At 37.9% G+C, this 16,482-nt stretch overlaps 1 protein-coding gene across 1 annotated transcript in view; it reads right to left on the reverse strand.

Annotated features, from left to right (window-relative positions):
* Positions 1 to 16,482, reverse strand: part of ZNF704 (zinc finger protein 704) — a 371,808-nt gene that overhangs the window by 60,080 nt on the left and 295,246 nt on the right. Inside the window, exon 4 of the mRNA XM_036742126.1 lies at positions 4,845 to 5,077. Coding sequence (XP_036598021.1) covers positions 4,845 to 5,077 — 233 coding nt within the window. The remainder of the gene's footprint in view (positions 1 to 4,844; positions 5,078 to 16,482) is intronic.

The following is a 16,482-nucleotide window of genomic DNA, read 5'->3' on the forward strand; positions in this document are numbered from 1 at the left end:
GTACTCACCCTTCCAACACACATTCTCTGTCTTCAAGCCAATTTCCTATCAAGATTTTATCCTTTTTGCGTCAAGGCTGATCACCCATCCTGACATATACCAGCAACTGGCCTGCTTCCTAATACCCCCAAATAACCTCAAAGAAATATAATCACTGTTCGCCTCTCCAGCTGTTCCCAAAGCAATAAAAGCTGTGGAGGAAACTTTTCCACACTGTACATGCAGGAGCTGGATGCCCAATTGTTGAGGATAATATAGGAGGAATTTCTATTCATTTAGGGGATGGACTAGATGGCCTTTGAGGCAACTCTGAGATGCTGAGACCTCTTTGGCTCTTCTCTTGCCATCCCTACAGTGTTCTAATTTCCTCATAGGGGTTAATTTTAAAATTATATAATCTATCAACAGCTATTTATTACATGCTCATTGTTTTCCACATTGTGCCTTGTACGTGAAGGATGCAAAACAAGTAAAATGTATGGTCCCCCATCTTGAAATGCGAACAACCTACTTTAAGAGATAAGACTTTCAGTAGCAAACTATATGCATGTATACGTATATGTGTGTGTGTATATACACACATGTGTATATATGTATATAGACCTAAATATAGTACAGACTACATGTAGTTCATTATGCATTATACAGACATTTAGTGTGAGGGCCTACATAACTTTTCCATGATAGTAAGCATCTGTTAAGTGTCTACCATGTGCCAGGCAATGGACTAACATTAAATCCTACAATTTAGAAAGTAATTAATCACTCCATATTGAATCAGGAGTCAGTTTAAGATGCGGACATAGTTAGATTCTATCTCCAGTGGCTAGAGCCACAGACCAAAAGGCAGTGTTTACATGACCAGTCAGGAAGGAGGCTCTGGCAAGGAACAGTCTCTTCTGTCTCACCAAGCTATCTATCTGGTGAAGCTGAGGCTCATGACCAGAGGTACTGCCTTTTCGAATGAAGACCATGAGGCAACAGTGCCTCCTAGTGGCAATGAGATGGCCCTCATTCTCAATGAGCCAGGCAGAGCTGATGGAAGAAGCTGCCTAACAATTCAAGCTTTACACAAGGGGAATAGGTAACGTCAGAAGCTGGTGAGTGCCCCTCCTTGGAAGGCTTCGAGCAGAGGCTGAATGACCACACAGTTAATCTTTCCTGTGCCATGTGCCTCTTTGGTACTTTGGTGAAGCCTATGAATTCCTTCTCAGAATTATGTTTTTACATGCTTAAAAGAAAATACACAGGGTTACAAAAGAAACCAATTATACTGAAAAAAAGATGTAATTTTTTTCCCCATCCAAGTTCATGAACTTCCTGAAATTTGTCATTGCGGTCTGTGGACCTCAAGTTAGGAACCCTGTGATGTAGTGAAGGTCTCTTCTAAGTTCTGAAATGCTATGATTCTGGATCTAAAACTTGAATAGATCTTACAAAGTTGGAAAAGCTTAAAATACAAGACCAGAAACAAGCTGTATGCCTGTTGTTAGGGACCATCCTCATTATCAAGGTGATGGGGATTTTTTTTAGCCGCAACAACTCTTAAAGACCATCTATGAAGTCTTAGAAGTGTTGGACTCTGTGTCTGTGGAGTGAAGTGAAATCCTAGGTGCTTAAACACACACAAACATAGAATAGAAGTGTACTAAGATTTATCCTCTACAGCAGTTCTTAACCTGGGATTTGTGAATTAAAAAAAATACCAATAACTGCATTTAGTGTAACTGTGACACAGGAAAGGTTAGAAACTCCTGGTCTATAGAACTGTCATAGAGAGAGATTAAAAAAAACCCTAAGAGGCACACAACAACAACAATAATGATAGCTATAATTAAAATTGTAAAAGAAAGCCCAAACCACCTTCCAGATCAATCAATTAATATTGATTCAGGGCTATGTACCCATTATATTAATGATGAGAAAAAAAATGAACAGAATTTAAGTGGAAATGGGTGAGGAGGGCAGGTGTGAATGGGGAAAGGTTTCACTCTGCCCTCCTAAAAACAGCTTTATTTTTCCATGTTTTTCAGAGTCCTTTCTTCAACTTGATAATTAACAGTATTATTCCCTTTTCCTTACCAAGGCCAGTTTAAGGACTCGAGGGTCAATAACTTGGGTTACAAAATAATCAATTGGCTCAGGTTACATAATTAGCTAATTTAAACTGCATTATACATTAAGTTGCTCCTGAGTGTCTCCCAGGGGCCAGCCAGGGTCTGAGTCAAGGAAGAAGTCACTAAGAAGCAAGAATAAACATCTTGTTTTTTTACCTTCTTCCTAGGGAGAGCCCCTTTTCATCCTACTATGTAAAACATGTCTTGTTATGTTAAGAGAGAGGCAGGGAAGAAAATGTTGGATTGATGCCATCTCTTTGTTTTCCTTGTTGAGAGGAGCTGGAATAAATAAATAATTTATTCGCTGTAAAGCTCAGGACTTTGAATTTTAGTTGGTGTATAGTTATGTATAGTGCTGCTAATACAGATCAACTTTCAAAATCTAGGAATGATATAATTTTTATATCTGCATAGCATCTTTCATAGAAAGATATACTTCAATATAGCTCTACTTTTTATAAGTAGAAAATTGTGAGTAAATTATATTTTTGCAAAATAGGTTAATTTTAAATGTACCAGGAAGCTCGCTATTTAAAAAATCTTACTGTAAGGCTTTTTAAAAAGCAAATTCTTTTTTTGTATGTGGTTTAAATCCAGATTTTCATATATCAGATTTTCATATATCAGATTTTCTTAATGTAAAGTCCACATGTGTGCTGCACATCAAATCTGATAAAGTCAAGAAACACAGTAGAATTATTAACTCCATTTTTTATAGAGCCTGGTTCAATATCTTTTTAGCCTGAATTCTTTTTTTTTTGTTTTTTTGGCAGGACAATTGGGGTTAAGTGACTTGCCCAAGGTCACACAGCTAATACACATGTCAAGTGTCTGAGGCCGCATTTGAACTCAGGTCCTCCTGACTCCAGGGCTGGTGCTCAACTCACTTCGCCACCTAGCTGCCCCTATTAACTACATTTTTACAGTTGACAGAATTGTTTTTTAGAGAAGGCACTGAGTGAGTTGAAGCAGAACTAAGGCTGGAACACATCCTTCAAAGTTCACTGCAATGGTGGATAAGCATACACTGAAAAGTAGTCTGCTTGGCAGTGTTAGACATACATGATATAGTCCTCTATTCAACGTAGTTGTTAGAACCATCAAAGATTTGTTTAAAAGAAGTCACTGAGTCCATACAATAATGTATAACATACAATTAGTTGATTATTAGTCTGTCTCCATAGAGTGTATGTAAAATAATTGGTATGTAAAATAATCTTAGGTGTTTCTAAATACAATTTTCTTTGTACTATAGCTCATTAGGGATATCTGGATAAAAATAAGTTTGAAGGGACAGGACAGCAAATGCATTAATAACAAAGACTGGCTATGAAATAGCCATCTACAAATTCCAGTATCAAGTTCTTCTTTTTGAAAATTTTTAATTTATTACTATTTTACTGAATTAGAAAAAATAGTAAGGGGATACCCATCAATTGCGAATGCCTAAACAAATTGTGGCATATGAATGTAATAGAATACTATTGTGCTATAAGAAATGAAGAGCAGACAGACTTCATTATAACCTGGAAAGACTTATATGAACTGATGCTGAGTGAGGGGAGGAGAACCAGAAGATCATTATACACAATTACAGACACATGGTATCTGTAAGGTCTGACTTTGATATGGCTCTTCTCATCAATGCAAGGTTCAAAGGCAGCTCCAAAAGACTCATGATGGAAAAAGCTATGCACATCCAGAGAAAGAATTACGGAGTCTGAATGCAGATTGAGGCTAACAATTTGCTCTTTTTTTTTCTTTCTTTTTTGGTTTCGTTTCTTCTTTCTCATGATTCATTCCATTGGTTATAATTCTTCTTTACAACTGGACTATTATGTAAATAATTTCAATGTGAAGGTATATGTAAAACCCTATATTGGATTACATGCCATCTTGGGAGGGGAGGTGGGGGAGGAGAGGGAGGGAGAGAAAATTTGGAACTCAAGAACTTGTACAACTGAATGCTGTAAACTAAAAATAAAAAATTAATTAAAAATAATAATGAAATTCATTTGGAAGAACAAAAAGTCAAGAATATCAAAGGAAATAATTTTTAAAAAAGGAAGTTTAGCAGTACCAAGTTCTAAATATATAAAAATCCTCAACAGGACAATAGTGATCTCTAATTTGGATTTACTTCTAGTCATCTTGATGGGCATTTTAAGCCATGTTACTAAATATTTTAAAAAAATATTTCACTGCTCTGGTAAAATAACAAAGATTTTTGTAAATAATCACAAGCAAAATTTTAAAAACTCCTAAATTTCTTAATGAAAAATATAATTGAATCAGTTAATTGCTGATACTGCATTGCAAGATACTGGTTTTTGCTGTGAAACATCTTATAAGGTGAGCTAATGAAGTCAATTTTGTTTCCCAATTATAAATTATTGAAAGCAAATTATCTCACTCTTCTCACTAAATAAGTTCATTGTAGTATTGTCAGACTCAGAACAAAACTAATCTGAAGATATAAGATTAAAAAAAAAAAGACCATCCTTATACTATTTGGCATTATGAGTAGTAGGCATTATAAAGATTACTCAAAAAGATTTTATCTTAAGTAATCAAATCAACTTTTGTTTAAAGTGAAGCATTTCACAATGGCAGAATATGAGGCAGGATAGACAACTGGCTTTAATGATGAAAAATACTGTTCTGAAATGTAAAGCATGCTCGCAAAACCAAGAACACAAAAGTTATGTAACTGCAGGCAAAACAAACCTTTCTTTTCCTCGGAATGGGTTCATCAAAGAGAAGGTTGCTTGCTTCAGTTTCATCGATGCCGTCATCTGGCTGAGTGGGTGTTCGGAAGGGCTTGAAGCTATCGGCTGATAGAGGTGGAGATGGGGTGGACGGGTTAGATTGATCACTGGGGGCACTCCAGCTCCAGTACCCACTACTGCTTGTACTTGAAGGCACAAATCCCCCTTCTTTCCAAGATCCGCTGAGGCCCTCTGTTTATACACAAACACATCAATGAATAAATACATATTTCTTTATACGGAGGTTGAACAAGTGTCAGAAATGAGAATTCTTTACTGTGGGCACCCTGGCTCTGATTTTGTTCAGTCATGGATATTGTGTTAAATGATTTGCATGAAGTGGTAATGGCAAGATTCAGAACTTTATTTACATATCCCCATCCCAAACACACCAGGGTTGTACTCAAGAGCTTACCATTTCTTCATTATTTTAAATGAATGGCCATTTAGCTTTGTCTAGGATCAACCAGTGTAGAGCTGTGAAATCTGGTTAGATAACAGAGCATGGCCCTTAGGTCTGACTTCTTATAAAAAGTAAGCTGCTAGTCTCAAAGCCAAGGTTGAACTTGGAGGAGAATGAGGGCAAATACTATAAACTGACTGAAAGGCAGCAGGATACAGTGGTTAGAGCACTTAGGTTTGAATTCTAGCCATATAACAATGGGTAAGTCTGAGCTTTGGTTTCTTCATCTGTAAAATGGTGATGATAATTATACTATCTTCTGTGTCTTCAAAGGGTTCAATATTTCAATTTAATTCAACAAATATTTATTAGGAACCTCTTATATAAAGACACACATGAAATAGTCCCTGCCCTCAAGAATCTTATATTAGGCAGCTGGTAGCACAGTGCATGAGCGGTAGGTGGTACAGTGGATAGAGCACTGGGCCTGAAGTCAGAAACATTCACCTTCCTGAATTCAAATCTGACCTCTGACACTTACTCGCTGGGTGACCTTGGGCAAGTCACTTAACTCTGTTTGCCTCAGTTTCCTCATCTGTCAAATGGGCTGGAGAAGGAAACAGCAAACCACTCCCATTTCTTTGCCAAGAAAACCCCAAATGGATCATGATGAGTTGGATATGATTAAAAAAAACTGAACAACAACAAATAAGGCATAGTGGAGAGTCTGAGTTTGACTCCTGCTTCAGACCCTGGGCAAATCACTTGACCTCTCAAAACCTCAGTTTCCTCAACTGTCAAGTGGGGATAATAGCACTTATCTAACAGCACCGTTGTGAGGATCTAATGAGATAACACGTGTAAAGTACTTTTCAAATGTTAAGGTAGTCTATAAATGCCAGCTATTATTACTATTTTAACATTCTATAGTCTATGTACAAAATGCACATATATAAGTGAATTTAAAAGAAACAGAAAAGATAAAGGGAGGAATGGAGTAGTACTGTATATAAAGGAGCTACATTCATGTTGGGAACCTCAGGAGTCAAAAGGAATACGCTTTGGGGGGAGCATTTTGATGAAGATAAACCCATGGATATTTGGAAAGGACATTTTAATGGCAGCATGCAACAGATATGGAAAGAAGGAAGAATTAGATGATGTGTTTGGGCAATAGAGTGGTTAAGAGTTAGAAAAAAGATTATGGATAGTGTAGTTCAACTCTTTTAAAAAATCTTTTTATTAATTAATTTATTTTTGGTTTTCAACATACACTTCCACAAGATTTTGAGTTTCAAGTTTTCTCCCCATCTCTTTCCTCCCCCCACCCCAAGATGGCATGCTTTCTGATTACCCCTTCCCCCAAACTGCCCTCCCTTCTATCACCCCTGCCCCTTTTCTTATCCCCTTTCCTTCTATTTTCCTGTAGGGCAAGATAGATTTCTATACCCTATTGCCTATATATCTTATTTCCCAGGTGCATATAAAAATAATTTTTAACATTTGCTTTTAAAACTTTGAGTTCCAAATTTTTTTCCTTCCTTCCTCCCCACCCACCTTCATTGAGAAGGCAATCAATTTGATGTAGGTTATACATGTGTAGTTATGCAAAACACTTCCATAATAGTCACGCTGTGAAAGAATAACTATATTTTCCTCCATCCTATCCCACTCCCCCATTTATTCTATTTTCTCTTTTGACTCTGTCCCTCCTCAAAAGTGTTTGCTTCTGATTACCCTCTCCCCCAATCTGCCCTCCTTTCCATCACCTCCCCTCTCTTATCCCCTGTCCCCTTACTTTCCTTTAGGGTAAGATAGATTTCCATACCCAATTGAGAGTCTATGTTATTCCCTCCTTATGTCAAATCCAATGAGAGTTACTTCTCACCTCCCCCCTCATCCCCTCCACTGTAAAAGATTTTTCTTGCGTCTTTTACATGAGATAATTTACCCCATTCTACCTCTCCCTTTCTCCTTCTCCTACTACATTCCTCTCTCATCCCTTAATTTTATTTTTCAGATACCATCCCTTCATGCGTGCTGTCTGCATGTGTGTGTATATACACACACACACATGCATACATACATATATATTCCCTCCAACTACCCTAATAGTGGGAAAGGTCTTGTGAACTACAAATACCATCTCTCCACATAGGAATGTAAACAGTCCAACTTCAATAAGTCCCTTATGATTTCTCTTTCCTATTTACCTTTTCATACTTCTCTTGAGTCTTGTATTTTTGAAAGTCAAATTTTCTATTCAGCTCCAGTCTTTTCATCAAGAATGCTTGAAAGTCCTCTATTTTACTGAAAATCCATCTTTCCCCCCGAAGGATTATACTCAGTTTTGCTAGGTAGGTGATTCTTTGTTTTAATCCTCGCTCCTCTGACCTCCAGAATATCATATACCAAGCCCTCCAATCCCTTAATATAGAAGCTGTTAAATCTTGTGTGATCCTGATTGTGTTTCCACAACACTCTCCTTGACTTGGGAACTTTGGAATTTGGTTACAATATTCCTAGGAGTTTTCCTTTTGTGATCTCTTTCAGGAGGTGATGAGTGGATATGTGTGTGTGCGCGCACATGTGTGCATGGGTATATATACACATATACTCTGAAGGTAGCCATAAAGCTCTCTCTCAGACCTGTGGGAGGAGAGGATGTAGGCAAGCAGACAGCTAGGATTTGTGGGTGAAGGAAGGCCCCAGCAGAAGGGAAGGTTATGGGATGGCTTGGCTCCCTGCGGTGATATTGTGTTTTAAGTTCCTTGCTGTTATGATAAAGTGGGCTTACTGGTTTTGGGATATAATTGCTGCTATGTTGAACTGGAGTTATTGGCTTGGGGATTTAATCCTCTGGTGTCTGAATAAATGTTTTACTTCTGCCTTCTATATGGAGAGTCTCTTATAGTCTGAGATACAGAAGTATACAGTTATATTCATGGTCATCATTGATGTCAGGACACTTGTGTTACTGATACAGAAGGAATTCCCACATTGCTGAGATGACACATTCATTGTCATTCTTTGTTGGTCAGGGTGACTAAACTGGTATATCAAAGGAATGAATTAGATATAGTCTCCTGGATTTAGAAAGCATTAGATAAGGCATTTATGGATTCATATTCCATTGGAATATTGAAATACTGGAAACTTAAGGCAATTTCACAGAATTGCAGCATCTCAAAGCAGGAAGGGACCTCAGTGGCCATCTGGTCCAACCAATTCCTGAGTAAGAGTCATTATTATCAATATATAAAGTGAATATATAGTGACTATATAAAGTTACATGAAGTGAACTGTTATAATGAGCTATTTTTGCTGATCCAGCGAAAGGTAATCTGGCTGGTATGTCTTCAATGTTGCTCAACATCAGTTGATTACTTAGCTTTCATTAATATGTACATACATTTTCTTCATTTTCTTTTTATTTCCCTGTACTGAATAACATATTTAATGACTTAAAGTTATTTTTAACATGGGGAGAACCCTAACAATTCTTCATTGAAAAATATTAACATTGTTATTAATATTACATAGTTAATGAAATGATGACAAATTATAGATAAGCACTCTTACTAAAGGTGTTTTATACTCATTTTAATTTAATACCAACTTCTAGCATATTCCTCAACTTGGTCTGGTAAAAAGTCCAGTTTAGGAATAAAGCCTGTAGTTCTAAATGTCAGATGTTATCCATTTTAGTTATTCATTTCTTCTCGTAATTTTTGGTCATTCATGTTAAACTTTGCTAATGTTAAAGAAAACATAAATAATGACTGGTTAGTGTTGTATTTGCTATGTAGTTTGTTACATTTGCTATGCAATTTGTATGTATTTTAAGTAGACTTCATTTCATGCAATGTAGCTTTTAAGTGGGAGCAAATGTCCTGAATCTCAAAAATAGGAAGAGAAAAAAAATCTGCAAAATTGGTCAAAGAGATTGACTTCAATTTCTGGAAAAATTCCAGGATATGTTATTAAAGAGATGATAAGTAATCATTTAGAAAAGAAAAAGGAGCCAGTACAACTTCATTAAGAACAGTTCACAAGAAAACTGTCATTCTTTCTTTGTCAGGGTACTAAATTTGTATATCAGGGGAATGAGGTAGATATAGTCACCTGGATTTAGAAAGCATTGGGTAAGGTATTTATTCTGTTCATTTTATTCTTGTGGACAAGAGCTAGACAATAGCATTATGTGGTATATTTAAGACTTGTTTAATTTGCATTTAACCCAGTGAATGGATCCAAGGAGCAGTCATTAATGGTCCTATGTCAGCCTGGAAAAGGGTTTCTAGCAGAATTGCCTAGGGATCTATGCTTGGGCCCTGTGTTGCTTAATCATTTTATAAATGAACTGAATAAAGGAAAAGATCATATATTTATCAAATTTGCAGAAGCATAAAGTTGGGAGGGATTGCTGACTCAATGGATGACAGAGTCAGGATTCACAGGATCTTGACAAACCTGAATAATGGGGTCAAATCTAAGAAGACGAGAAGATGGTGGCTGGAAAGCAGGGACTAGCATGAGCTCCCCACCAAGTCCCTCCAAAAACCTATAAAAATGGCTCTGAACCAATTCTAGAACTGCAGAACCCACAAAATAGCAGAGGGAAGCAGGGCTCCAGCCCAGGACAGCCTGGATGGTTGCTGAGTGAGGTATTACACGCACGGAGCTGGGAGTGGAGCAGAGCCCAACATGGGCCGCGCGGACCAGCTGAACCAGGAGCCAGGTAGAGTGGGCCCTAGTGCCCTGAATCAGTGAGCTGTGGCAGTTGCCAGACTTCTCCATCCAGAAACACCAAAGACAACAGAGAAGAACTGCAGAACCCACAAAATAGCAGAGGGAGGCAGGGATCTAGCCCAGGACAGCCTGGATGGTCTCTGGGTAAGGTCTATCCTGCACAGAGCTAGGAGCAGAGTCCAGCGTTGGACCAACCAGACCAGAAGCCAGGCGGAGTGGGCCCTAGCGCCCTGAATCAGTGAGCTGCAGCAGTTACTAGACTTCTCAACCCACAAACACCAAAGACAACAGAGAAGGTTAGTGGGAAAAGCTACTGGGGACAGGGGGATAGAGTTCGTGGTTCAGCCACCGCCCCGGGGCAGTGGAGGTGGGGCACCTACAGAACTACAGCTGCAGTTGCTTCCAGCCCCAGGCCCACCTGGTGGGAGGAATTAAGTGGCAGATCAGAGCAGGAGTGCAGAGCCTGCTGAAGATCTAAGTCGAATCCAGGTTGGGGGTTCTTGGGGAAGGAGCAGTGCTGGTGTGGCAGAACTGGCTGTAACAGCTCTGAAATCAACAGCGCATCCCCCCAAGCTTGGAACATAGTACTCTTTACTCTACAAGCAGTCATACCCCGATGAAAAACTCAAGGGTCAAGTAAGTTGGCTGGGAACATGACCAGGCAGCAAAAATGCACCCAGATTCAGTCTCAGAGTTTGGAATCTTTCTTTGGTGACAAAGAAGACCAAAACATACAGCCAGAAGAAGTCAACAAAGTCAAAGAGCCTACAACAAAAGCCTCCAAGAAAAATATGAACTGGTCTCAGGCCATGGAAAAGCTCAAAAAGGATTTGGAAAAGCAAGTTAGAGAAGTAGAGGAAAAATTGGGAAGAGAAATGAGAAGGATGTGAGAAAACCATGAAAAACAAGTCAACGACTTGCTAAAGGAGACCCAAAAAAATACTGAAAAATATACTGAAGAAAACAACACCTTAAAAAACAGACTAACTTAAATGGCAAAAGAGCTCCAAAAAGCCAATGAGGAGAAGAATGCCTTGAAAGGCAGAATTAGCCAAATGGAAAAGGAGGTCCAAAAGACCACTGAAGAAAATACTACTATTAAAATACTACTAAAATTAGATTGGAGCAAGTGGAAGCTAGTGACTTGATGAGAAATCAAGATATTATAAAACAGAACCAAAGGAATGAAAAAATGGAAGACAATGTGAAATATCTCCTTGGAAAAACCACTGACCTGGAAAATAAATCCAGGAGAGAGAATTTAAAAATTATTATACTACCTGAAAGCCATGATCAAAAAAAGAGCCTAGATATCATCTTTCAAGGAATTATCAAGGAGAACTGCCCTGATATTCTAGAGCCACAGGGCAAAATAGAAATTGAAAGAATCCACCGATCGCCTCCTCAAATAGATCCCAAAAAGAAATCTCCTAGGAATATTGTCGCCAAATTCCAGAGCTCCCAGATCAAGGAGAAAATACTGCAAGAAGCCAGAGAGAAACAATTTGAGTATTGTGGAAACATAATCAGAATAACCCAAGATGTAGCAGCTTCTACATTAAGGGATCGAAGGGCTTGGAATATGATATTCTGGAGGTCAATGGAGCTAGGATTAAAACCTAGAATCACCTATCCAGCAAAACTGAGTATCATGCTCCAAGGCAAAATATGGGCTTTCAATAAAATAGAGGACTTTCAAGCTTTCTCAGTGAAAAGACCAGAGCTGAATAGAAAATTTGACTTTCAACCACAAGAATCAAGAGAAGCATGAAAAGGTAAACAAGAAAGAGAAATCATAAGGGACTTAGTAAAGTTGAATTGTTTTGTTTACATTCCTCCATGGAAAGATGATGTGTTTGATTCATGAGACCTCAGTATTAGGGTAACTGAAGGGAATATGCATATAGATATGTGTGTGTGTGTGTGTGTGTGTGTGTATGTATGTGTGTGTATGTATATATGTATGTGTATATATATATGTATAGAGAGAGAGAGCAGGCACAGGGTGAGTTGAATATGAAGGGATGATATCTAAAAGAAATAAAATCAAATTAAGGGATGAGAGAGGAATATATTGAGAGAGGGAGAAAGGGAGAGATAGAATGGGGTAAATTATCTCGCATAAAAGTGGCACGAAAAAGCAGTTCTGTAGGAAGAGAAGAGAAGGCAGGTGAGGGGGAATGAGTGAATCTTGCTCTCATCAGATTTGACCTGAGGAGGGAATACCATACACACTCAATTGAGTATCTTACCCCACAGGAAAGGAGGAGTAAGAAGATAAAAAATGGGGGATGATAGAAGGGAGGGCAGATGGGGGAGGAGGTAATCAAAAACAAACACTTTTGAAAAGGGACAGGTTCAAGGGAGAAAACTGGATAAAGGGGGATAGGTTAGGAAGGAGCAAAATGTAGTTAGTCTTTCACAACATGAGTATTGTGGAAGGGTTATACATAATGATACGCATGTGGCCTATGTTGAATTGCTTGACTTCTTAGGGAGGGTGGGTGGGAAGGGAAGAGGGGAGAGAATTTGGAACTCAAAGTTTTAAAAGCAGATGTTCACAAACAAAAAAAAAGTTTTTGCATGCAACTAGAAAATAAGATACACAGGCAACGGAGCATAGAAATTTATCTTGCCCTACAAGAAAGGAAGGAAAAAGGGGATGGGAGGGGAGTGGGGTGACAGAAGGGAGGGCTGACTGGGGAACAGGGCAACCAGAATATACGCCATCTTGGAGTGGGGGGGAGGGTAGAAATGGGGAGAAAATTTGTAATTCAAACTTTTGTGAAAATCAATGCTGAAAACTAAATATATTAAATAAATTAAATTAAACATAAAAAAGAAAGACAAAAAAAGTCTAAGAAGATGATATTTAATAGGGATAAATGTAAATTAGCCTTACTTTGGGTTAAAAAAGTATAGTTAGAAAGGAGTTTGTCTGAAATAAATCTGGAGGTTTTAGTGGGCAGCAAATACAATATCATTTAGCAGTGTGATATGGCAGTGAAGATGAGTTAATGCAGTCTTAGGTTGCACAGAGAGAACTGGGACAATCTCTAGGATAGGGAGGTGACAATTCTGCTGTCCTCTGCCCTGATAAGACCACCCCCTAGAGTACCACCTTCAGTTCTAGGCATGACATTTTAGGGAAAAACAAAAAACATAGGACCACAGCTCTGGAGCTAGAGGAGACCTCAGAGAGAGACCAACAATAAGCCCAAGAGTGTCCGGGGAAGCTGTAGGAAGTTGGGGTATTTAGTCTGGTGAAGAGGAGCCGTATGGGAGCGGGGAGAAAATGATAGCTAAACTAAAGAATACGAAGGGCTGTCATGTGGAAGAGAAAAGAAAGTTGTAGGAGCCGTGGGCAGAAACTGCAAGGAGACAAATTAAGGTCAATGTAGGTAAACACCTGTTAATATTAAAAGCTATTGCAATATGAAAAGACAGTCAGTATGCCCTCCCGGGATAGCTTCTTCTGTTTCTTTGAATCATTAATCATTAGCTTCCTTCAAAGTTCATCTCAGTCACCACTTCCTATGGGAAACCATTCTGGCCTCTTTTCCTCTAGTGGAAAAGTTCTCTATCTCCTAAGTTATCTTAAAGGTATGTTCCTTGAGGGCAGAGACTATTTTTCATTTTCTCTTCGTATCCTAAACACCTAATAATGCTTTGAACACTGTTGTTGTTGATTGGTTTCAGTAGTATCCAACTTCATGATCCTATTTTGGGTTTTCTCGGCAAAGATACTGAAGTGGTTTGCCATTTCCTTCTCCAGCTCATTTTACAGGTGAGGAAACTGAGGCAAATAGGGTTAAGTGACTTGCAAAGGGTCACACAATTAGTAAGTGTTTGAGACCAGATTTGAACCCATGAGGATGAGTCTTTCTGAGCCCAGTGTTCTATCCACTGCACCATTTATCTGACCCTTGCCTGGAACATAATAAGAGCTTAGTTAGTCATTGGACAAAAGCAACTTTCTGGGTATACTGTAGAAGAAAGTAAGGTCCAGGCACTTAAACTATATGAAATCCTTTCCAACTCTGATGTTTGGTGATTCTGGCAGCCTTATGAAATAAATCTAATACAATGCATATTTTCAAAACAAAAGTTATTAATTTTGTGATAATTCTATTCACTGAAAGCATGAATAATTTTGAGAAGCAATTTTCATTGTATTGCTGGTCAAGTCACATAATGCTAATGACTCATAACTTACTGTTATGTGGACTACATTTCATTTAGAAACATAATTCATTCAGAAGATAAAAGAGCAGATTTATGGTATTCTTTAGTGGTAGCTTTCCTTTTCTCAAAAAGGAGCAAATGAAGTATTTGCTAAAGATTTTGATGGTTATTACCTTCTGAACCCTTCCCCTTTTCAAAGAACAAATTCTGACTAAATGAGATTGATCACAATTGATTCAGTTAAATTCATGGAGAATAGATTATCACCAATCCTGAAGCAAATCTTTTACTACTGGAAGAAATACCTTCATTTACTATAAACTGCTTTACTTCCTGTTACAGATTAAATCACAGAATCAGGCAATTTATTAATTGAGCAGATTCTTTGCCTAATTGAACATCAAACTACTTTGTTTATAATTGTATGGACAAATGTTTGTTCCAAGGAAGCAAATAACATTAAGCTTTAAAGAAAATGCCTATTGTAATTCTATTCTTTTAGCATCAAAGAAATATTAGAACTGTTCTCAATAAGAAACAGTAAAGGACTTCAGAGATTCTGACAAGGATGAAAAATGGAATCCTTTATTTATATTATAATCCCTTTCTTCTTGATGAACTCAAAAGAGTTCTGTGGCCCTGTGCTTCTGGAATAGGTTGTGTACTAAATATATTACTGCCTAAGAGCTCTTTTGTAAGATAAGAAAGTCAAACGGAATGCCCACCTTCCAAGTTATTTAAATGAGATATGCCATGCTATCAGCATAGAGGGCAGTGTTTACATCAAAATACATGTCATGTTTTACTACCATTTAGTACTGTGGAAATTGGCCAAGGCTACTCCAGCATGTGCTAAATCATGAGATAGAAGCCCCTGAATCATAGCACTGAATAACTTGTGGTCTTCTAACAATACCTCATAAAAATTGCTGTTATTAACTAGAAAATAGCATGTTCTGGAGAGGAATGCCTAGGCATTGGTCAGATTTAACCTAACTTCATGTTTGTAATAAAAATATTCAAACCATACGTATTACTTTTTTTCTGGATTGGGTACTGTTTTCAGGAGTGGATTTTGTCATTGCTAGTAGAGTTTTTGTTAAATAATATGTTAAATTACTTAACATTTTAAAATTTTAATGTGTGATCAGGGGCTAGAGAAAATATCAGTATCTATAATGAATGTCATTATTTTTGGTTCTCTAGGAGAATAGATAATTTAGTTTTACCTCTGCCCATCCCTCTCATATCAACTCTTTTCCCTCTTCTAGGTAATTACTGTAGTGGGCTTAAAGTCAGGAAAACCTGAATTCAAATACGGCCTCAGATACTTAGTTGTGTGACCCTGGGGCAAATGACTTAGCCTTTGCCTGCCTCAGTTTCCTCACCTGTCAAATGGGGAATAATAACAGCACTTTTGTCTAGGGGTTGTTGGGAGGATCACATGAAATAAGAGTTGCAAAGTTGTACTCTCCCTTCCTTCCACAATGGAAATAAAACATGGTTAAGGGAAAAACTTCTCTGTATTCTAAATTACATTACCTTGGGGGAAAACTGACCTCTAGGGTGGTTCTTTTGACATCCCACTCTAATCTCTAAGTAATACATAATAATAGCTAACATATATGGATGAACGGATGAAAAGGCATAATTCGGCACTTACTATGTGCCAGATAAAAAAAATAAGGTGAAATTGGTCCTGGCCCTCAAGAAGCTTAGATACTAATGGGACAGACAACACCTAGGGAGGAGTGGTGGCCAAAATTTTGGCTTTAAAAGTCACAGAGATAGTGGATAGAGTCATGGAAAAGCAGATCCAGGGAAAAATCAGGTTTCAGATGACCAGCAAAATACAAATACTGCAGAGACAGAATATAGGGTAAGAGGTATGGGTTGTGACAGGGACAACCATATGACTGGTCAGGGAAGAATAGGGAGCTGATACCAGGAGCTCTTTCATCTCCATTGCTGTGCATTTACTCCCTATTTTAGTTTAGGTGTAAGTGCTCATTTTGCTTGTGTAAAGAAGAGTCTTTACATGTGGGAAACGTAGATGCAAGGATAGGTGTCTTACTTCTTGTGTGTTACACCTATCAAAAAGCTGGTGTAGAGGTTGTGATAGGGACCTTCAGTTATCAATAGCTACTGCATATCTTTTTTTTTTTTTTTTTTTTTTGCTAAAAGCAGAGGATGAGAACACTTCTTTTTTTTGAGAAGAACAATTCTTGACCTGCCTTTGGTTACTTTCATCTTTTAG

Source organism: Trichosurus vulpecula, chromosome 1 (assembly GCF_011100635.1).
Source record: "Trichosurus vulpecula isolate mTriVul1 chromosome 1, mTriVul1.pri, whole genome shotgun sequence".
In the NCBI taxonomy this organism is placed as follows: Eukaryota; Metazoa; Chordata; class Mammalia; order Diprotodontia; family Phalangeridae; genus Trichosurus; species Trichosurus vulpecula.